The sequence below is a fragment of the Engystomops pustulosus genome, chromosome 2 (assembly GCF_040894005.1).
Source record: "Engystomops pustulosus chromosome 2, aEngPut4.maternal, whole genome shotgun sequence".
NCBI lineage: Eukaryota > Metazoa > Chordata > Amphibia > Anura > Leptodactylidae > Engystomops > Engystomops pustulosus.
In genome coordinates, this window is record NC_092412.1 from 162935681 (window position 1) to 162960373 (window position 24693).

Below are 24693 nucleotides of genomic sequence, written 5' to 3' on the forward strand. Positions count from 1 at the left end.
CCAACTTCTATAGAAAAAAGACAGCCACTAATAGCATCCTAGATGCACACAGCGCCCATCTGCCCAGAACTATTTAGGGCATCCCGAAGGGTGAATTCATAAGGCTGAGGAGAAACTTTTCTACTTTTTGAGAAAATAAAGGAAGGTGAAAAAAAACCTCAAAAACGTCTAAAACAACGGTATTAAAGTAACAGATCAATAAAAATAGCATACAATATAGCTCTAAGAACGGAGAGAAACTCTGCTACAAGTTAAGGAAAAGAAAAAAGTTGATGAAATCAGATTTATTACACATTTCCACATAGTGGACTGAAATGAGAAATATTTTAGACAAACACCGAGGAATCTTACAATCAGACCCAGATCTCAATGCCTCTTTCAGTAAGAGGGCAGGTTGTGGGTACAGAAAACCTACCGGTACCACAAAAGGAGCAGAAAAAAAGAATTCAAAGGCATGAGCTGAATGTTACTTGTCCATTTATGATGTTGTCTTGGAAATTATTTTTCCCCCTATACATGAGAGGAATAACAAAAATTAAAAATTAATATTGGTAATTCTTCCTTCTACAAATGTAGAAAAATAAAAACAAGGCAAGATCTAGAAAAAACGTCAGTAGGTTATCATTGGGGCAAGGCATGATATGTGTAAGGAGGGACAGATCGCAACTATCCTTGTGTGAATCTGCGTCTTAGTGATTGAAGTTATAAGTCTAGCAGTATATCAGCATGTCTAGATAGTCCAATATATCATTCATCAGTCAGAGAGTTAGCGTGTAGGCAATGTGGCTCACGTAGACTCCACATAGACAAGTGTTACTTTAAACACAGACGCCACGCTGTGAATAGTTACTGCTGATTGCCGCATGCCTAGCTTGCTGGAGACAAATAGGCACTTCGGATACCTTTCAATTCAGACACCGCGACCATCTATGTAAGAGGCTTTCATGTTGAACCTCCAGGCTTTATAACGCTATCACAGTTACTAGACATCACCATAAGTCTGCTGATTGCATTACAAATCTAACAAACTGGTGCTGCTTGAAAATCGGGAACCATTCTGTACTATAGTGACAGCACTCAGCTTGCTGGAGAAAAGTAGATATATTTTGTGCTCGCGTTCTTTCTAGACTCTGCTCACACTAATCAGCAGTGTAAGTGGTTCTAATTTAACAACACTACTACAGTCACTATAAGAGTCTAATCAACTCTGTGTACAACTTGATGTGCGATGTGCAACATTGTATCAATATTGTTGAAACGCGCAGAATAAAACTGCTTCATACATAAAGATTGTTTGCATACTCTTTTAACACTATAATATAAACTTGAGATGCAATGCCTATCTAATTAAACACAAGGAGCATATCTTTAAATCGATGGTGTACAACAAAAAAAAGTATCCTCCTACAAGCCCTATAGATTCATTTATTCATCTATTTCATGTTTTGTGTACAATACACCTTTTTACATTTATTTTTTTTTTATTTTTTTTTTTATTTTTAAGTAAGATATATTTTACTGCCATCTTTCCCTTCTATTAATCTTCCCTTTTCCCACATGAATCTTCCCTTTTCCCACCTGGCAGAAAACCAAAAAGAACAACTAACTAAAAAGAATTCTTTGACATTGAAGGACACGGCACCATGGGAATAGGCATGACCACTACTCTAGGTAGAAAAAACTGTGTTGGCTCCTATTATTATTTAATCCTTCTTTTCCCTTTTTAGCCAGGGCAGAAGATTGTTTCTGCTGCAGGCTGGTCCTCTATCCTGGTTTTCTATATGACATTTCTTGGCTAAATTGTCTACCTCTAGGGAACACTCCCATAGACCCATTGGGGAATATTTTCATTGGTTTTGCAGGACATTTTTGGCATAATAAAGTTGTGAAAAAGTCGCAAAGAGGTTCTTTGTGACTTTTCATTGCTAAAAATTTGCACAGGGCTCTTTCCGCCACTTCACTAAACTGGCGTAAACATAGAACTACTGCTAGTGCAATGCCATGCAAAGCCAGATTCAAGACTTGCAAATTTTTAAAAAGTGGAAAAAAAGTTGCACAGTTACTCCAGCCCTCTGCTGGTGTATTTACTGTGACTTTTTATGCATTTATCACCTTTTTGAAAGAAAATTCACACAATTAGAGCATAAGAATATTTATCTAAGGACCAAAGCCACTTTAATATATCTGACTGGCAACAAAGCTCCAAATATAATGAACTGTCCCAAGGAGCCTGCCTAATGATAAACCTCTCCTATTGTCCTCCTACAGTACTTTGCATGCAACCCTGTAACAAGAAATGACCATACAGTTGGCCTTACCCAATATGTGCAGAGTTTTATACCCATTTTTTCCAAGACCCTCTAGCCCCCTTCTCTGTCTGACATTTGTTTACTCTATTCTCCTTAGTGACCTGTTGGCTAAGAAAATAAGGGGAGATTTATCATTAGGCAGGCTCCTTGGGACAGTTCTATGTCTGTCTTTGGAGCTTGGCTGCCCATCCGATTCATTAAAGCTGCATTAAAGAATAAGTGTTCTTATATTCAACTTGTGTCTTGGACTTTTCTTTCAAAAAGTCGCAAAAAAAAAAGCTGAAAATGCATGAAAAGTCACAGCACATACACCAGCAGGGACTGCAGTCACTGTGGGACACTTTTGCCACATTGTATCAAAAAAAAGTCACAAGTCATGCATTGCACTTGCAGTAGTTCCATGTTTACGCCAGTATAGTGAAGTGTTGGGAATAGTCCTGTGCGACTTTTGAGCAAACCCTTTATGCTACTTTTTTGGTGACTTTTTTAGACCCAGCAAAAGCAATGATAGATATAGACCCATAGACTCATTCCAAGAAAGGATTCCTTTGCCTTTATTCTCAAATGTCTCATGGAGCTGAAGAGGGATGGATCCTTGAGACTCATTCTCAATCAAAAGATTGAATTATTTCTTCTGGGTTCACATATGTCAAAACTAACCAGAGAGACTCCATATCTGGAGCTGTGAGATCAGTGGGTATTCCTTTTTGGTTGCAAACAGACATAGCTGTTGCCTGTCTCAACCTCCCGTGTGGGTCCAGAAGCAGTCCTGCAGGAAGCATTCCGCAATCCCAATACTGGGGGTAGAATGTTTCAGCCATTTCAGAAGCATGCATTTCGGGGCTGAATATCTGAATGGTTGATTACTTGAGCTCTATCAGATTTCGTTAGGGGGGGGTAGTCCCTTATTTTGTTTCCCTATGCTGTGTTAAGGTGGGAAAATGTGGGCCTGGACATGTTCACTACTGCCTCAACCACAAGCTACTTGATTTTGTGGCCAATGTATGGGATGATCAGTCTCTTGCTGGGAGTGCTCAGCTCTTTACATGGGTCCAGTTCCAATTCATTCTTTCCCTCTTACCATCTCCATTTCCTGTGTCCTCAAGGATAAAGGCAGAGAGGGTTCCAACCATAGATTTATTGGAAGTCTCCCTTCTTAGCTTTGGTTATCTTTTTGCACAGGGTTTTGTAGTTGGCTACCCTATCCTGCTTCATAGGGGCAAAGTAACCTTTCACCCAGTGCCCACCTAGTTTCCACTTCTCACTTTAAAGGGTTGTCCGGGTTTAAAAATATATGACCGCAGGGGGGCTCTAAATTAACAATAAATACCGTATAGATGCTTGTACTGTTAATTTAGATAAAGTTTGTTAAAAGGTTAGTGACAATTCACATGGTTTTTCCCATCTCGGGTAACTATGACTTGTTCACCTCTGGGTAATGCACCTATACTAAGGTGAATCCGTTCAAATGACTTGAATGTAGAACACATTAAACCAACATATCATTCAAGCATGTGAGACTGAAGTCAGTAGATGAACCGGCAGCTCTTAGTCTTGTATGACAAAGGGCTTTGTAACCAGTTCTTAACCCAGTAAACTAAAAGTACTGTCAGATAGGGAATAAAATACTCTTTTTTTTTTTAAAATGCTTTGAATAAAATACGGCAAAGACTTAAAAGGACCTGGTCCAGAAGTATGTTAATGCTTCAGAATGGTTATATGTATGAGATATGTATTGATTCTGACATTGCTTGTAAAGTTGTGTTCTCTGGCTAATTGTTTAAGTTGATCATTTTGAAACTGATGAACATCTTTACAGGTTTATGGCTTTATCATAATACCAGCACTCTACCCCATTCTTGACTTTAATAACCTATTTCACAAGCATAGATAACGATGTGCTTGCTTTTTCCCCTAACAGCTACAAAGTAACATTCACATTAATAGAGAGGAGGAGAATCCCTATGAGCTACTACTTACTGCTGAGACCAAAAGGCCTAATGATCCAGGTAAAGTACTTATACGGCTTATAAACATTGGAAGAGGTTTATTAAAACTGAAGCTGAGGAATTTTGATGCATTTGGGCATGGCATTTGAATTATTAAGCTCTTGTGGCCATCTTTTCCACTTTATTTTCCTTGCACAGGTTTGAATTGGGAGGGGTTATTGGTGATATTTCTGGAGACTTCACTAGAACATACAAACAGACAAATGATGATGAATTAGCATTTGGTGCATTAGCAAGTAAATAAAGGTAGCCTCTCTGGTAAGGGTTCACAACCCGAGGGCCACATAATGATACAGTTGAATTTCAATGCGCTGTGCTAGTTTACCACCACACAAAAAAAGCACAAAATAACATCCCAGAAATTATAGCTACCACATTAAAGCACCAAATAGCACTCCAGAAAAATGTAACACATATTAGTTTTTCACATGCCAGAATTTTAGGAGGGAAAATGTGGCCAGTTTAAATGGTGGAGGAGTGATACTCTTACTGAGCAACCATCTTTCACATCTCTGTAGCCTAGCAGTGAGTGTTGGGTGAACCCCACTGCTATCTGTGCACCCAATGGTGAGGTTAAAGATGCACAAATTGGTTTACTTGTTACTTTTTTTTAGATTGCTTATGTATATTTGTGTTATAATGCAAAATCTTTTGTTTGGACTCTTTGTTTTACACAGGATCACTGCGGTTACAAGTGGATGTTGGTGATTCTCAGCCACAGGTCAGATAATTTATACTAGTAGTGAGATTTATAATATCTTTATAGTACCTTTTATAATAATATTTATTAATACTAACTGTAGGTTCGAGCACATCTGTCATCACAAGATCAATACAACACTGGCAACCGCCGTGGTTCTTCTGATTTGTCCAGTGGTCATTCTGAAGGAGAGTCCCATGGGTCTGAAAGGCTAAACAGTAAGAACTTATCAGAACTCATTAATAAACATATGTTTGAACCAATCCTCTTTGTAGATTTTTTTCATATTTTCTAAATGTTAGAGATCAGGGCTGAACAATAGTATCCACTGTTAAGCTGTTGACACTAGTTCTGCTAGTGATTGTGTCTTAGGAGGATTGGAATTTGTATTTTAGACAAATTCTGATCTTTCTTTCAGCTGAACTCCATCTCGTTCCTGTTAATTGATATGCATTATATCCCAGGGTCTATTTTCTTGCTCATTTCTCTTACAAAGATTTTCTGTCTTTGACTTTTTTCAGGTGGGCAGAGAAGAAACAGTTCAGGGGGTTGGAGTTTAGCCTCAGGTGATAGTTCAGATTCCCATATGCTTCAGCATTTCTCTGGGCTTCTGCACGGTTCTTCTCCAGTTTGTGAAGTTCGAGATCCCCCTGTTCCCTGTGAACTTCCTTGTACAGACAGTGGATGGAACGGCACTGCCTCACACATGGAATTGCCACTTCGCCGTAGTCTGTCCAAATCTGACTCAGACCTGTTAACATGTTCACCTCCAGCTGCTGGTGATGGAGAAGACTGGAATCGCAGCGAGTCTTTCAGTAATTGTGCTGCTGGGGGCAGCAAGAAAAGATTAGAGAAGTCTCCTTCCTTCACTTCTGAATGGGATGAGGTCAGTAACAGCTCTGGGAGCCATTTGAATGAAATATGAGTTTACAGTAAAAGGGTAGCTTCTTAACCACTTTAAGGACCAGGGCATTTTTTTGCACTTCCATTTTTAACTTGTCTTTAACAACCCATAACTTTTTATCTTTCTGTGTACGGTACTTGATAAGAGCTTGCTGTCTGCGTAACAAATTGTACTTCCTAGTGTCAATATTTTATGTTTTGTGCTGTGTTCTGGGAAGAAAATAAAAATTCCAAATGCTGTGAAATTGACGAAAAACACATTTACACATTGTGGGCTCTGTTTTAACAGATTTCACTTTGCACTCCATTCATACTAACCTTTTATTCTTTGGCTTGGTAGGATCACTGAGGTACTAAATTTATTTACATATTTTTTTAGTTTTTAATAGAATTTGGAAAACTATAAAACTTTGGTACAAAAATACCAAAGCTGATGTTGTCATTGCCGCAGGTTTGGGTACTCTACATTCTTTTGATCACATTTTTTTCTGTGTCCCAAAAAAGGTTTTTTCGGACACGTGAGCACTATTTTCCTTTTACATTGTTCACCACGGAAATAATGACCTTATATTTTTGAGAGATCATTACTTTTGGGATATGCTGATACTTAACATATTTATATTTGTTTTGTGTCATGTTTTTTAAAATTTTAACATTTTTTAGAATTACGTATTTGCATACTTTTTTAGGGTACTTTAACCCTAGTGGCTTTGATCATTCCTACCATATTCTGCAATATAGCTCTATTGCGGTATAAGGCAATGTTGCTGATAATCTGTTAAGAGTGTGCAAATGACTTGCTGTAACAAATCTACAGAAATAACGAACTTTAAAGTCTCACATAGACTTTGTGCTGTCATAGAGACAGATTAATGACCCCCCCCCCTCTAATGACATCACAGGGGATGACTATCACTGCAAAGATGGCAGAATGTAATAGATTAACACCCATGATTGGTGCCATCGACAGATGTGTGCTGCATTATAATGCAAACTCCCAGTGTGTATTAAGAGAGCTCAGCCTGTGAGCCCTCTTCATACACCTACAACCTCTCAAGGATGTACATGTGCTGTGTGCGTTCACAGCAGATAGTAAAGGCACTTTTTCTTCTGTATTTCATATTGTGGTATGAAAAAAAATTAAGTTTCTAAACTGTGTGCTTTGGTCTGAATGAAGAGTGATGCATACAATTTCTTCATTTGTTATGTGTAATAAATGTGTATTAGATGGCTCTAACAATGCTGATCTTCCAGCAGAACCACCAATTGGGCACAGCATTTCTACCCAAACATTACGTAAGAACAGTCCGCTGCGGTCTGGTGATACTCAGTCTTGGTTATGGATTTTGCTATATCTTTTAGTTTAGGTTCTTTTGGTTTTGTGGTGGAGACTATAAGTTTTTATGTGGAATAAACAAATGCATGGTCAGAAAGTTCTGGGAAATCATCTTCTCTTCTGTGCTGCTGGTAAACTATCTGCTGTTGCTTGGGCATGTTGGTGTAATGCTGCTTGCTTGAAATGTTCCAGGGTGTTATCTTATTATGTATGTCGATGTGTAAAGATAATATAAAATTAAGTATAAGTTTTGGTTCCATCTATGCTGAAAATTGCTTTCATGATGTTGGTGATATAGGTGAAGAATAGTTCAGAAAAACTTTGATTCTTAGAACACCTGACTCACACTGGGAACAAAAGATTGCCAAATCCAATGTAAAACAAATTAGTAGGAAAAGCTATCTTAAAAAGAAAAAAAAAGAAACAAAAAATTGCACTATAAACAACACATTTTCTTAAATCTAATCATGTGTTTCTCCCAGAGCAAATCTGGCCACACTCTTAAAGGGAGACTTCCAGCTTCCAGATCAGTTACAATAATTTGTAAACTGTACATAGATTGCAAAGAAATGAAAAATGTCCAGAAAGCTTTTATGTAATTTCACAAAAAAAATCTAACGTCTATATAAATATTAGTCTTGGTTCATCAAGTCAAGACTGTGACTAATCTTGCAAAATAAAAAGATGTTGTTAGAAGTTTTTAAGAGTTCATATAGAGAAAAAAAAAAAAAGAGATCTCCCTTAAGATTTTAGATAATGATAACAGCATAGTAGACCTTTCTCACCCAGGTATTTCATTGCATAATTTGACTTACTAACTGCAAGTTTGTGCCATTGTTGTGTGTATATATATATTTTTTTTAATTTGGTGAAAAGTAGTCAGCCTATAGTGTCATAAGTACTGAACCCTATTTCTATTTCCCCAGCAAGAAAAACAAAAATGGTGCCAATACACAAAATAACCAACCGTGCTGGCAATTTAGTCCTGGTGATCAAGTGATTGCCTAGCTGATCTGTCATCAGAAAGGTCATTGAAAGGTTATCTGGTTGATTTCAAATGCCTGGCTGAGCCCTCTTCATACAGAGATGGGCTTTGCTGCATATTGCAACAAAGACCCATCGCTATCACCCGCGGTCGGTTCTTGCAAAAGTTAAAAGTTAAAAAATGTAAAAAAAAAAATAAAATAAAACAAATCAAATCACCCCCCCCCCTTTCCCTAGAACTGATATAAAACATAATAAACCGTAAAATTCACAAACACATTAGGTATCACCGCGTCCCAAAATGCCTGATCTTGCAAAATATAAAAACGGTTATTGCAGGCGGTGGCCTCTAAAACGGGAAAGGGCGCCCATATGTCCAAAACGCAACTTTTACACCTTTTTATATGACATAAAAAATGTAATAAAAAGTGATCACAATGTCGCACAGTCCTCAAATTGGTAGCAATGAAAACGTTGGCCAAAAAATGACACCTCACACAGCTTTGTGCACCAAAGTAGTAAAACGTTATTAGCGTCAGAAGAAAATTTTTTTCTCTTTTTCGTACACTTTCGTTTAATTTTTGAAAATGTATTAAAACGCAATATGACCTGTATAAATTTGGTATCAACGCGATCATACCGAACCAAAGAATAAAGTTGAGGTGTTATTTGGAGCGCAGAGGGAAAGTCATAAAAACTGAGCACACAAAAATGTGAAGCACATGCCCTTTTTTTTTTTTTTTTAAATTTTTCCACATTTGGAATTGTTTTCCTGCTTCCCAGTACACGACACGGAAAAATAAATATCACGGGAAAGTAAAATTTGTTACGCACAAAATAAGCCCTCACACAGCTCTGTACACGTAAAAATTAAAAAGTTATGGATATGTGAAGGTGGAGAGCAAGAAATGCGCTGGAAAACCCTGCGTCCTTAAGGGGTTAATAGGGAGACCGCAGAGTAGACAATAATAATCCTGAAGACTCCTCTTTGCTGCTCGCTGTACAACACTGCCGCTGGTTCTTTCCTCCAAATGGTGCTGTACATCCCCTACTGGTTATAAACCTGATAATATACTAGAAAAATGAAAGGACACATCTAATAAACATGAGGTAAAAGTGGCATGGTGTTTTAATGTGCGTGTTAGTGTAGGAGACAGGATATTAGTTTATTTATCAATCTACATCTATTACACATAGATGACCAATATTGTATTAACCCCTATGGGACTCTATTTTGTCCGCAAGGACACAGACCCATTTTTCAAATTCTCCCTGTATTACTCAAAGTGGTTATAGCATTGGAACGCTTTACCATACAGGGGATTTTGAGATTTTCTCATGGCACACTGTACTTCAAATTACTTTTAAAATTTGGATGATTTCTTTTGTGTATAGCTATGAAACAAACAGAAATTCAGCAAAAATTTTTAAAAAAAATTCTTCATTTTCAAAGTTGAAAATTCTCTACTTTTGGAGAAGATGGTCATACCACCCAAATTAATTCATAACTTACATTTCCTAAATGTCTGCTTTATGTTGGCATGGTTTTATGAGAATCTACATATTTTACTAGAATGCAATGAGTCCTAGAATTTGGGTGCCATTTTTTGAATTTCTTGGAAAATCGCCAAACCCTGTATTTAGAGGGACCTGATAACTTTCAATTGACTGAGAGAGGCTTAAATAGAAGACTTAAAAAATTATCCCATTACATCCCTTAATATATTAAAAAACACTTAACAAGTTTGTTAACCCTTCAGGGTTTTGGTTTTTTTTAGGGGTTAAAACAAAATGAAGGTGCAGTACAATATATAATATTGTAATATTTCTGGACAATACATTCATTTTTGGTGGAAAATTAAACATTCACAAAGGATTAAACAATTCTGTTTTATTATACAGATTGTTGCGGACACAACCATACAAAATATGTGTTTTTTTGTGTATTTCTGGTATTTATTATGTGTTCGTATGGGAATGTGTTATTTTGGGGGTTTTATATTTTATTGTAATATTTTAAACCTTTTTTTTCCTTTTTACAAACGAAGACTTAAACTATTAAGCTAGGAAAAGCCACATAACGGCGCACATGAGAAAATTGTGCAATTGATTTGTTTTTAATTTTTTTCCAACTTCCCTATATTAAATTGGCCGACTTAATATACAATTTGTCTTGCAAAATAGTCCTACTTCATCTCTGTAAACAAAAATTAAAAAGTTGCCACATAGTCCAGCATCTGTTTTTTTTCAATGGCAATAAATTAAATTTAATGTAGGTCCCCTACCCTGAAAAGTAGGCCCCTTAACACCAAGCATGACTTACAAGAAGCGTAGTAACATGAGGTAGGGTTAAGCTGAACCAGTATTTCTATTTCAGAAGGAAAAAATTTGCAACTGTAGACAGTACTGTTTAGATCTCAGGACAGCGTAAGGAACTGGTTTTCCTGAGTGAGAGTCTATTGACTGGGGTCAGGAAGTTTGAGTTCTCTTTTATGGAGTTTGCACGCCTATAAGGCAGCCTTAATTTGCAGAGACATAGCCATTGACGCTCCACTACGGGACTCTGCAATTTGTTTTGTTAAAACATTAGTAATTTTTTTTATTTTATTTATTTTTTTATTTACAGATTGATAAAATAATGAGTTCTATTGGCCAGGGAATAGAATTCTCTCAAGAGCAACAAGTCATAGCAGGTAATATTATATATTAAATATATGTTGTTTAATTAAATACTTGCTTTGGTGTTCACTCTAATAATCTGTTTAAACATATTACATCCACAGGGTTCAGGATGCCTTTTCAGAGTGTTGCCCAATGGTTAGAATCTTTGGGTCTTCCTCAGTACGAGAGCAAATTTGTTTTAAATGGCTTTGATGATGTTCGTTTTATGGTGAGTTATCAGATTTTTTAAAAACTTACATTTTTTCTGACTTGGTATTGGTGTATATATATTTCTTTTTATAATTCTGCAAATAGGTATAAATTATGGTATGTAGTTTTGTTTTGGTTCCTTATCACTTTCCCTTTCCTTATCAAATGTTAAAGGGGTATTCCGTGAAAATTAATATCTGATACAAAAACCCATGATGATATACAGAAATGAATATAACAAAACTCAATGTCATTAGTCACAAAATTAAGCTTAAATTTATTCACTTTTATGATTCACACAATTTTATGGCCATAAAGTATGCAGTTATCATGAAGATGGCCGCCACTGGTTCTCAGTACAGGCAGTCCCCGGGTTATGTACAAGATAGGGTCCGGAGGTTTGTTCTTAAGTTGAATTTGTATGTAAGTCGAAACTGTATATTTTATAATTGTAGATCCAGACCAAAAAAAAATTGGCCCCAGTGACAATTGGAGTTTAAACATTTTTTGCTGTAATGGGACCAAGGATTATCAATAAAGCTTCATTACAGACACCTTACAGCTGATTATTGCAATCTGGGACTATAGTAAAGCATTCAGAAAGCTTCACCAGAGGTCAGAGGGGTCTGTCTGTACCTATGGGTTGTCTGTAAGTCAGGTGTCCTTAAGTAGGGGACAGCCTGTAACTCCTCCTACCACTATTGCTTTACTCCCACTGATGATGTAACAGACTTTCTTGCTCTGTTACCATACTTATGATGTGTGTAACTGCCATCACTGCACTTTAACTCACTGAGATGACTTAAACCAACTAACTACAGCAAAACTTAGTGGTGATCACATGACCTGCCCAGGCTGGTGCAGGACATGTGATGTGGACATGTGACCAGCGGCCAACTTCTGTCCTGTGTCTGCTTTATGTGGAGGAAATCAACGGACTGATTAAAGGGCCAGTAGCATTTTAATTCTTCATTACACTGTATGTCAGCAGCATTTTCTGCTAAGGTGAGCAAAATTTTAAAGAGCAACTAATTACATATTAGCTTATATTTTAAGGAGTCATTTGTATATGAAGTATGCCAATTCCTGGAATACCCCTTTTAAGCATTCACACTACTGCTACATTTAAAGTCTGTGGGACTGTCAAAAACAGTTGAGCAGTCTCCGTAGACTTTGGATTGAATTGCAAGGTGCCTGTTTGAGCACCCGCAAAAATAATTATTGGGAATTTTTTTTTTTTTTTGTAGACAGAAAATATTTTGGAAGAACATGACCTAATAGACATTGGGATCATCGATCTACAACATCGTCGACGGATTCTTCAAGCAGCGCACTTGTTACCAAAGGTATCTTTGGGTCTTATTTGCAGGAGTCCACTAATTCCAATTAAACACCAATACCAGAATTGTGAGTGCGATACCATACCCAGAAAAGTCTCTAAATACTGATACGTCACATGGTACATTTACATTGCATTTGATGTTAATATCAAATGGATAATTTAGGGCTCATTTAGATGTGCATTTTTAATGTCTATATGCTATCCCTTTTTTTTTTTTTTTTTTTTTTGCAGTATTTTGTCTTGCATGTGCACCATGTACATTCATAGAAGGCTGTGGTAACACAAAAACATGAACGGCACATGCATAAAAACTGTGTGCAGCTTTTTTTTTTTTTTTTTTTCCTCACATGTGGCTTGGCAACCAACTTGGCAGTGCAAAGAGTAGATGAGAAACTCTTAAACAATGTGAAGCCAATAAAAGGGGGTCCCTCCCCATTGAACTCTGGTTGTTTCCTGTGGATTCTACTCTTACAAAGCCAAGGGAAAGCAGCAATTTCCACTTTAGCCTACCTGAGGAGTGCCAGCAGTGATGGCGTCTGGAGGGCTAATGTAGTGAGTGGACAACTGGGGCTGCCAGTGCCCCTCCTGCTCTGATGACCATAAGCCCTTTTCAGAAGGCAGGTCTATGCAACCACGATGCCTTGGGTCCCCTCAAGCTTCCGTTGCTCACTTGTGACATAAGCAGTGTCAACACTGGACACACTGGGTTTTGTGTACTGGATCACGTGACTTGGAACTCGGACAAATCAGGGGTGGAATTGTCAGGCAAGGGGAGGGGCTCAGGATGATGACACAAAGTTGCCACCTAATTTGAAATTCAAATGTGGATCCATGCTTGCTGCTAACACTATTAAGTCACGCTTAGATATGGATTTTAAACACCACAATCCTGTGGAACCCAACATTGCCCCTGCCCAGGTATGTCCCTTCTGGGATTTCTCTTTTTGGCATCCTTTTGTTTAGTGTTTTTTTTAATCTCTTATTATAGATATGTTTGATCTCTCCTAAGGAGGCTGCTCAAATTAAAGAACCCTCTAATAGGTGCGTAATGTGCAGGAAATAGCTTCCTCATCTTTCAAGAAGGCTTTCCGTTCACAGTGTATCCAAATGGTAGTGGGAGAAAAGTCACCATCGTTATTATAGAGTCTGAAAAACACAATTAGGATGAGATTTCAGCTACTGTAAAGTAGACCTGAGCGAAAGTAGCGGGTCCATCCATGTCTAGAGCCTGTACCAAGGAGTCTTAACCAGCTGAACAAATCTCTCCTTGAAGAAGGTGAAATAGATTCACAGGATGAAAAGAGCCAGGAGGATTCTACAGGATTACCTCTGTGCTCTATGAATGTCAGCAAAATACTCAAAGCAATCTGTATGACTATGGATCTTGAAGAACCGGTCCACGTATATCCATACAAGATAGAATGTTCCAGGGCCTTGGGTCTTAGAAGTCCAGAGTATTGTCAGTTCAATAACCTATAGGCAAAGAGTCTAGATCCATTTCCCTATAGTTGGAACAATTGGAAGAACATAATTCAACTGGCACTCCTAAAGAAGATGTTCTTGCATCCTGTCATGTTGCGAAGGGTGTGAACCCACTGTGCCACAAGTCTCACCTCCCCAGAGGGCAGTTCCACAGTGAATCAGCTCCTCATGGTGGAGTTGGCTGAGCCAAGTGGGTACCAATACATACCTGCTAGAGGACCAGGATTGATTGCACAGGTCATGTGTACGATCCTGTTAAATAAGAAGTGATTCACAGGTCCTTCAAACCAGAGTAGAGCAGACTGAATACCACTCTAGACTATAGAAAACACCACTAACACAGGCAAGAAATCCAGGATCCAGGCACCTGATCAACTGGTCAGGGATGCTTCTTGTTCTGGCTTCCTGATCAACTGGCTGGAGGCCAAGGTGGAGATGACAAGTTTCCTGCATGTGCCTAACTCTTTGAGGAGATTAGCAACCTGAGGTGTGGAGAGAAGAACAGCGAGTCAAATGCGTAAGCCATGCTTTCCCCCTCCCCCCAACCACCCCTATAATGTCTGGGTTCTGTTCGGGGTAAACGCCATTAACGCTTTCTGATTTGGTGGGGGCAGAATACAGTGCTCCCACAAATCATTTCATGTGGCTCTCCAGGCCCAGATGGTTCAAGACGCAAATCGGGAAGGGCTAGCCCAGCCTATCAAAGGGTTTTTTAGCATTTGGACAGGACAAACATAGGGTGGGCGCTAGCCTTTATTCAATGAACCATGTTAAGGACTTTGGTGGTCTCCCTTGCCTTTCAGGCAGGAATTAATTCTCTTTGGTCAATATGGATCAGGCTGGGCATCAAAGGGGACCATACAGTTAGCCAAGATTTTAGAGAACACTTTAAGGTCCACAAGCAAAGATATTGGTCTGTAACTAGCATAGTAAGAAAGGTCTTTTCTGCCTTTTGGAATAACCACAATGTGGGCCATAAGTGTGTCAGGGGGAGTAGTGCAGCCCGAGGATAGAGCATTAAAGGCTTCAAGTAAAGGCTGGAACAAGTGATCGGAGAACTCTCTGTAGTAGTGAACTGTGAAGCCATTGGGGCCAGGGGATTTACCTGTTTGCATGGTTTCAAGAGCTGATTTAGGCCTCTATATAGGGGCCTCAGAGCTCCCCTCTCCTCCCCAGACAGGTAAGGGGTGTTCACTGATTTTAGTTAGGGCTCAATGTCGCCCTCTGTCGGGGGTCTATGTGGCTGCAGGTGATATAGGGAGGCCTATTATCCCTGAAAGATCCATGTTGGAGATATTACATTAGACCCTGTAAGAAATGGCAAATAAGATCGGATCTCTGTGCCCAAAGGGAGTTATGCAGGATTTTCCCAGGTTTATCCCAGGTCCCGGAGCTGTTCACTAAGAGGGAAGAGCCTATCCCTTGTGGTCAGGGTTTGCCTTTTTTTATGGAAGCCTTTAATTTCTTTGATTTGGGTCAGTGGCCTGTGAGTATCTCTCACGTTTGACCCTAACCCTATTCTCATAAATTCATCTCTAATGACATACAAATTGGCTTCCCAGCAGGTCATGGATTGGAGACGGAGTCCGGGTTGGTGGAGAAGTAATTGGACAGACAGGGTAGGTGGGGGCGAGCCTTAAGGTGATTGAGATGGAAGAGTGGTCCGAGAGAGGTGTTGTGTGGATCTCTGCTACTACCACCATATCTAGATGAAAATGGTCAAGGAAGAAATGATTAATTCTAGAAAACATGTTGTGTGTCGAAGAATAATACATAGTCACATGAACTTGGGTACAGAGATCTCCAAACGTCAATTAGCTGGCTTTCCTCAAACAGGTCCCTCACCTGACGCAGCTGGGCTCAAGACAGGACCGTTGTGCTCCTGACACGTCCATTTCTGGTTGCATGGCAAGGTTAAGATTGCTCCCCAGAATGTGAATGCCCTCCTGGAAGGAACATAGTTCTTCCATGTATTCTGCTAGCGCGGCAAGTTGTTCCTCATTGGGCAGGTAGAGGCTTGCTAGGGTGACAACTTTGGAGTGAAGGCTTCTCTTGACAAATGTATATTGGCCGTTCTCATCAGCCTTAGAGTATTCTGTGTAATCAGAATACTCACTCCTTTGGAGCAGCCGTGGTAGCAGTACGGGAACCGGTAGCTGGAGTCTCTGAATCTTGTCCTTTCGAAAATGGGTCTCCTGTAGGAAAACCACCTGTGCTCACAATCTCCACAGATCCCTTTGAAGCTTCTGCCAATTCTTGGGGGTTCAGAGTCCCCTGACATTAAAAGAAACAATCCTGACATTAGAATCCATGTTAATGGCTTACAGTAGAAAGCTAGGAGCCAGGAGGAAGGCACAGGGGAATAGGGATAAGGGGATGAGGAGATGGATAGGAGAAGAGGAAAGGTGAGAAAAATACTGAAACAAAAAATAGATGCTTTCAAAAAGTAGACAAAGGGGTGGGGGGACTGGTACCCCTACTCATCGAAGGGGAGAATACTCTAAAACTATCCAAAAGTGTTTGCTTTGCACAGGGAACACCTGGGAGTCTTTATTGGCGGTTTAGTAAGGCAATACAGGAAGAGGAGACTGCGCTCCCTGACAAATCTATGTAAAAGGGCATAAGTTCTCGGTCACCACATCCGCTCCTTTAACTGCAGTCTCGCTAATCTTGTGAGTGGATGTGAAGAGGGAGGTTGCAGTTTTATGCCAACGCAATCCACAGCCCAGCAAGTGCATTCTAACGATCATCACTTTCCTGCCTACCCCCGGGCCAGACCGCAGGAGCTGGACCCCCCCAAAAAACCTAAATTCAGCATGGTCAACAGATGGGGGGCAGCAAGGCACAAATAAGTATCACAGTAAGTATAGCAGGTGGCATAACCACGACTAGATATAAATTGGCATATGGCAGTGCATATCACGATCCAGAGAAGGAGATCCCTAGTCAACTCAATGGTCCCTCCTAGGACGTTGTGCTTTTGGTTGGTGGATGGGGGGGGGGGCACCGCTGCTTGTAGCCAGTCAGGGACATTGCATGGAGGGCATCTCATCAAGGCAAAAGGAGCTGGTAAATCCCTGGGGTCATGTACCAGTAGAGAGCGGCCTGCTTTTTTTCTCACCACCAGATGAAATGGGAACATATGAGCCGTCGCATTCACATATTTTGTCCAGCAATGGGCGTAGTGTAGGTCAGCGACCGGCTGATAGCCCAGAAAAGGCAGTAAGGGAGAAAGTCAAGGGCGGTGAGGCCTGCAATGTAGGCAGCGTCCCAAGCTTTCCTGACAGAAGCTGGCAGTTTAGGGCCACGCTGTCATGCCCTTCTTCTCGGCAAGCTTTGGATAAACTAAGGGGTCAATGGTGGTCTGATTTGATGTCAGGAGGGGACATGTGGTGCGTCACTAGCTGTAAAGGAAGCAACTTTGCCGCATGGAGACAGTCCCGCTGCATTCCCCCCCCCCCCCCCCCCCCCACTGATCCCTCGGCTGAGGAGGGTGCCAGCTCATGCGTGCTAGTCTGTGGGCTTTGGCTGTGTGAGCCTCGGTTACCTGCGTGTTTGTGGCGCCTTTCGGAGGTCCCGCTGCCCGCTTGTTGTTCTCCACCGGGCCTCCCTTTAGTCATTACCAGTTGCAGCTGGTTTCTAGGGTACCTTTGTGGCTCTAAAGCTGTCTGGGAAGCAGGAGCTCCAGGGAGACACGTCTACTTTACCTGCATGATGAGCCTACAACCCCCACTGTAGCTTACTTTTAAACAATCGATTTAAAGCAGACTTTAAAGGTTCATGGGCATGGACTTAGTGTCTAAGTGCCTTCCTTGACACCAAATTATCATATAATGTGTGAGAGATTCTAAAAAGTCTCAGAAAGGGGGGGGGGGCTATATCAAACCGTACCCCCTTTGGGAACTTTCCGTGGTACTTTCTCATCTAACCAAGGATTCTTTTGAACCCTTGGGGAAAATCATATTAAAACGTCTATTGCTCAAAACAGCTTTTCTTCTAGCCATAACTGCAACCAAACTAACTGGGGAGACATAGGCTTGTACAGGCAGTTACATACAAGATAGGGTCTGTGGGTTTGTTCTTAAGTCGAATTTGTATGCAAGTTGGAACTGTATATTTTATAATTGTAATCCTTTTTTGGTCTCTGTGACAATTGGATTTTAAAAATGTTGGGTTCTCATAAGAACCAAGATTAACAATAAATCTTAATTACAGACACCTGTGATAACTGTTATAGCTGTTTATTATGGCCTAGGACTACAGTACAGCAAAATACCAAAATCCAGAGGTCCGTTTGTAACTAGGGGTCGTATGTAAGTCGAGTGTTCTTAAGTAGGGGACCACCTGTATTATTATTATATTATTTTAAAACATCATCAGCCTTTCTTCAAAAAGTGGTTTCCAAATTCCATCTACAACAAAAGATTACTTTGCCCTCTTTTTGTGACAGTCTGAATCCCAAAAAAAGAATATCATACCCTGGATGTGAAAGGATGTATTCTGGTATATCTAGAAGTCACAAAAAACTTCCGAACTTCTGGTTAGTGGTTCAACTAAAAAAAAAATTGACAAAACCCTTTGAAGGAAATGTGCCATAAAAAGCAAGCATCATAAACCAGGAATACTTTCTCACCGATCCAGGCATTGTGACTTTGGTAATCTTCTTATATTTGTTATCCATGGTTTCCTTACTTCTTACATGAACTTTTATAATTATGCTAATGAGTCAAAGGGTTCTGGGGGCATTACCACAGCCCCTTTGTGCTGTAGTTTTAGGAGCAAAGTTTTTATCAGTGATATTGTTAAAGCCAGAACAGAGAAGTATGCTTGTAACTTGACCTTGTGAATCATGTGATGAGTCACTTTGTTTGTGATTTCACTGAAATTCTCTTGCCAGAATACTAAGGACTTTCAAAAGATGCAGGACAGCAGGTTTGTAATTGGATGACTTGAAGCATATGATGAGTAACATGCTTGTGGCATCACTACAGGTCCTTCAGCCCCTCTCAACAAGCCCCCTGTCGTCTCTAGCTCTGCTATATAGTTTCCTATGGCAACCAGAAAGCATGGCAAATGGAGATTAGCCTGGGGGCAAAATAAAACCACTGCTAGCTGCTAAACAGCTGAATATGGCTAATCTTGCCACCACATGTCACCTACAACATATAATAAAAAACATTCCCATTGGAGAATTGTTAAGAACTAAACGTAATTGTTCAGACCTGCTTACTTTTAGTACAGAAAGTCAGAAAGTATGTAAAAAATTGTTAAAAAGAAAATATCCTAATTGGATGTTAGATAGAGCTAAACATATGGTGGACAATATTAACAGAGAGGAACTTGTACATAGATTAAGGAATCTGAGAAAAGACTGGTCGGAAGGTAAGGCACCAGTAGTTTTTTAGACTGCGTATAGCAACCAATACAAAGATGTGATTCACATTACACAGAAATATTTACCACTACTACACACTGATAGCAAAGTAAAGAGTAAATTTTGTCTCAAGGAGGGCTCCAACCCTGTATTTCATTCTCTCCCCGAGTTTTTCTTCCTCTCCAAAAAAACTTTCCAATACATGGTTGTGTACTAAAGGTTTTTACAAGTGTGGACGTAACATTTTCAAATTTGTAAATTCTGTTAAAATGTTTTTCTCTTGCATTACAGGTGTACATTATAATATTTGTAGTTTCATTAATTGTAACTCCTCCAATGTTATTTATGTAATTATGTGCAATAAATGTAATATCCAGCACGTGGGGTGTAGGGAGGTCCCCTAAAAACTTGCATTAGAAAACACTTACATGTTGCAAGGAACCTGGATGCAGTCAATTTGTCCATGGCATCCCGTCATTTTCAGGTGGTGCATAATGGGGATTGTAGTTCCTTTGTTTTCAATGGCATTGAAAGTGTGTGGAGACCTACCCTAGGTGGAGATCACAGGTGGAAGCTGCTCAATCGTGAGACCTTCTGGATCTTCACCTTGGACACTAGGGTTCCCAATGGTATGAACAAAAGACTGGATATGATCTGTCATTACTAAGTATCCAGGCATAATCAGAATATATCATGTTTGTTCTCTTGTTTTTATTCATATACTGTGTATAGTTATATATTGTTGTGATTGGTGCAGCAACAATCCGAAACGCATAGACTGTTTCTGCTGTTGTATTCCTTGGCAAGTACTTTTACAATATGGAATAAAACTATGAATTTTATCTAATCTCCTGGTATATCCTTGGAAGCTGGATCGGCCTTTCTTATGTTTTCTACAGATCAAATTAGGGAATTGTTTATTTATTTATTTTTATTCTCCACAGGTATACTTTAAACCATTTTAAATGTTTACTGTTTACACCATTTGCATATTCTTTATACCTGTAACTTCAGCCATTTAAATTTCAGTGATTTTTATTTCAATATTTGTTTTTTAATTTTAAATTTGTACTATTGTGTAATTTGTGTAATGTTTCCCAAATGACACTTGTTAGGAGCATGATATATAATGAACAGAAATATTTTAGTATTCTTAATTTTCTTTTTATTATTTCCAGCCATTTTCCTTTTCATGGGACATGTCAGTAGCCTCGTGGCTGCGTTCACTGTCCCTTCAGCAGTATGCTTCCAGCTTTCTTAGCAGTGGTTATACCTCTTTGGAAACGCTTCGCAATTTGTGGGAACTTGAGATCGTAAATGTGAGTAATCTTGCATACACTTTATGGTCATTGAATAATTGTTGCATTCCGCCTCCCGTTACCTCAAGTTCACATTTTTTGTTTACATGTATTATTATTTTACAATATATAAATTATTTAAGTTATTTTCTAATTCATTATTGCTTTTTGCTCAGTAACAGATCTTAACTGATGTGTAAAACTGATAACTGGATAAGTTTTTAAATACTGGTAAGCCTGACCGTGGATTTGGATGTGGAATAGGATGTTGATTTTCAGGCATAAAATCTGTGTAACATTCAATCATTTGAACAAGCCATTACGAGTAAAAGTTACCTGGATCTTGTAGTCTGCAGTTGGAGGATGCAGCAGTGTCAGACACCCCCACCTTAGACTGGTGAGGTTTTGTTACATCTCTTTCCCCAGTTAATGAAAGATCTGAGCAGCTGCACACCTCCCTCCAAGGCTAAAATCCATAGGTCAGGTAAGTACCGAGCAGAAAATGAAACTGAACATGATGTTTACTTGTATCATGTTCCTGTCATGGAGAGGTCTGACCTAGCCTTCCCTGGTCTTTAGTGTTTAGGACCTTCCATGATGTCTTGATTGCTTTAAACCATGGCGTGTATGGGGTTAACGTTTTACAGTAAAGTGTTAGGGCTCAGTCCGATTGCATCTGCGTTTCCAGTAAAATGCAACCATAGTTCTGCATGTACACAATGCTTTTTGCTGATTGCATGTGTTTCATTGGAAGAGCAGATGCAATTGGGCTGAGCCCTACCACCGGGGGTTGGCATTGCATTTGTAATTGCCACAATGTAATTGCCATGTATGAACACACCCTCATCAACATCAACCACCTCATTGGGAGCATGCCCCTTGAGGTCATACATTGCCTGTGGAGGCAAAACACTACAGAGCCTCATTTAATTGTCCTGAAGTATTTCCACTGTATTTTGCTTTTCCACTTTGATTTTAAGTATCATTCCAAATCCATGGTTTATTAATATATTAATCATTTTCTTATTTTTGTTTTTTTTGTATGTATTATTATTTATCATTATATAATCAATAAATAATTGCAAAGGGAATATTTTATTCACGGGGTTCTAAATTGTGGAATTTTAGAGTTCCATTTTATTTTTTGAGAAGTGTTTAATGACACCTGAGTTTGACACTCTTACTGTCATCCTTGTAACTGGCCAATAATACAGTATTATCCATTAATTTCCATGGTTAAAGGAAAAAACTGTGGATTGAAGATTCACCCTTACGTTAGCAGAACTTTAAAAAAAAAGGAATGTTCATGCATATGTTTTTTTATAACTCCTTATGATACTTAGTTATTTCCATTTATCTTTCACCCACTAAATTGGTTTGTCTTTTTAATAGGTGTTGAAAGTAAATTTATTGGGCCATCGGAAAAGAATTTTGGCATCGCTGGCAGATAGACCATGTGAAGATCCTCCACAAAAACCTCCTCGGTTCTCTCAGTTACGGGTGAGCAACTTATTAGGGTGATACAAACTGACTATGCTAAAGGGGTATTCCATCTGGGCATTCACATTTCATTTTATTCATCTGCCGTCTATATCTACATTTCTTTCAATTGCATGTTATTTTAAATGTGTGAGGAATATTTCCACCACGTTCCCATGATGGCCCCCACCTGAAGGATGCTCTATATATCCTATAGGGACAGGAAGTTGCATGAGGTTAAAAGGCTCCTCCCTAGCACCCATCACCAGTGTCTTCCTGTCCCTATGGGATATAGGTTGCAAGAGGTTCTCCGTCTCGGAGAACAAACAATTTTACTACTTTTGTCTTTTTAAACCTGACCCTTTCCCCCTGTTCAGCACCCATCCAGTGGTCCCACAAGACTAATGCTGGGGTTGAAAATGGAGGAGGGAAGAAGCCTTTTTACCTGTCTGCCCTGTATGGGATTGTCAATATGGACATGGGCACGTTCCGACAGGTCTCTGGACCAGGAGCGGGCGCGTAATTGGTGGAGACTCCCGGGCTTGTCTCCCCGCATTGGGGCGTCATCGCGGGGCAGCACGCGTCACGTCGTCAAGAGCGACGTCTGGAGTGTCTACCCTAACTTCCAGCATTGTTGCGATGCGCCCTGGTTACATTTACGGAGCTTCCGAGAAGGGGGCGGATCCTAACAACGTGAATGCCGGACTTTCAGTTAAATGGCATCCGTGAAAGGTGTACACCGTTGCAGTTGGCTTCTGTGTTCCACGTGTAGACATGGCAGATGAAGCAGCAAGCCTGTTCTAGGTCCTGGTTACCCGTAAGTTCAAGCCCTGGGCTGACCCCTCCCCCCCCCTCTCTCTTGCATAGACCATTCTGGCTTCGTAATTGTTGTTATATGTATACTTCTCAGGGAAAGGAACAAAAAGAGGCCAAAGAGAAAGAACAAAGACAGTGGGAAAAACCTGCTAAGAAACAGTCTAAAAGATGTGGTTTATGCAATGTTAAAGTAGCCGAGGATTATAAAAAAAAAAAAAAAAAAGTGTATGTCCAGATTGCCTTAAAGAGGAAAAATCCTTGTTGATAGAGGAACTGAGAACAGCGATTAAAAAGGAAGTAGCCTCTTTCTTTTCCAACTTACTTTTTTATTATTTTTTTTTTTCCAGAGAAAATAATAATACAAACAGTCATGTACAAGCAGTAGATTACAGTATTACCGGGGTGGTATAGGCATATACCGCTCATTAATACATAAACGAGTGGTCAGGTCACGCAGGACCTTTTACTGATAGTATATGATTCGAACAAGAAGGACAGATTAAATGGCTAAATTATTAACCAGAGAGTAAGGAGCAGAGTCCACTGTCCAAAGGAAAGAGGAATGGAGTCCTTTATTCGATCCCAATCTCACCTGCTGCAATACCTTATGTAAAAACACTATAGAGAGACTAAATAAAAAGGGACCAAAGGTCCAACATACTAACATATTAAATGCAGAAACAGAACAAAACTTATATTCATGGATCCTTTTCCTAAATGGAAAGTCTAATAGTTAAGATACAGGTAGGTTGTCTCCAATAATATAAGGAAGTAGCCTCTTTCATTGCTGCACATTTACCTGTCCCTCCCAGGAAGAAATAGAAATATTCAGTCCTCCTCCTCTGATCAGGATTCAGATTTTTCTTCGAGTTCTCTGAGCAATAAATTTGAGGATGATTTTGAGGAAGTCCAACCTAAAGAACAGGGCACACTAAATACCTGGAAACAAAGCAAAAAAGAACGTGTCAGCTCACCTTTGTGTGCAGCTCCAGTAGGTGCTGTGCCAGGATGGAAAGACCGGTCCGGTCCCAGAAGGTACAAGCAATGGGAAAATTTGAAAAACAAACAAAACCACCGGCAACAGGCAAAAGTAGCAAAAAGTAAAAATCAAAATTTATTGAAGCATCATTAAAAATATTCGATCACATAGTAAAAACACAGGAAAAACGGTGACGCGTTTTGGACCTAGAGGATGAGGTCCTTATTCATACCTGTAGATCTAAAAACTGGCTGCAGTAATATAGGAAGAGGAGGCAGTGATGGAATAGCGCTACACCCCCAACTGCAAGCTGCAAGCAATTACTCCACAATTAGCAACAGGACGAAGTAGGAGCAAGGGAAAAGAGGTACTTGTGCACATATGTAACAAAAGCATACAATGTATATGAATGCATATGTAAAGGTAAACCAGATTATTTCTAAAATTAAGACCTTCTGGATGGCATGTGCCCAGGGACAAAATCCACTTAGAATTAAAATGCTACACCTAAGAGAAGCTATCACCTCCCCTTTTGTTAATGGGTACATGATCTATAGCGGTAACTGTAATTGAAGACCTAACACCAGCGTGCTCATCCCGGAAATGTTTGGTTAAGCCGGTGATCTTTTAATTTTCTAAATGTGCATCCCACATACTGTAAGTGGCACAGCGTGCATTCAGCTAAGTAAATCACGAAGGTGGATTCACAGTTCATGTATCTTAGTATCTTGAAAATGCGATTTTAGCAGTGGAAGAAAAAGATGTGTTTTAATCATGAACTTGCAGATATTGCACCTGTTGCCCCCACAAC

At 39.6% G+C, this 24693-nt stretch overlaps 1 protein-coding gene across 2 annotated transcripts in view; it reads left to right on the plus strand.

Annotated features, from left to right (window-relative positions):
- Positions 1-24693, plus strand: part of ANKS1A (ankyrin repeat and sterile alpha motif domain containing 1A) — a 183406-nt gene that overhangs the window by 80913 nt on the left and 77800 nt on the right. The window contains exons 11-20 of one of the 2 annotated variants that reach the window (XM_072137187.1): positions 4231-4318; positions 4996-5039; positions 5122-5236; positions 5540-5904; positions 7179-7217; positions 10868-10934; positions 11025-11131; positions 12360-12458; positions 20489-20629; positions 22001-22108. In XM_072137187.1, coding sequence (XP_071993288.1) covers positions 4231-4318; positions 4996-5039; positions 5122-5236; positions 5540-5904; positions 7179-7217; positions 10868-10934; positions 11025-11131; positions 12360-12458; positions 20489-20629; positions 22001-22108 — 1173 coding nt within the window. The remainder of the gene's footprint in view (positions 1-4230; positions 4319-4995; positions 5040-5121; positions 5237-5539; positions 5905-7178; positions 7218-10867; positions 10935-11024; positions 11132-12359; positions 12459-20488; positions 20630-22000; positions 22109-24693) is intronic. The other variant, XM_072137188.1, reaches the window with a different exon arrangement.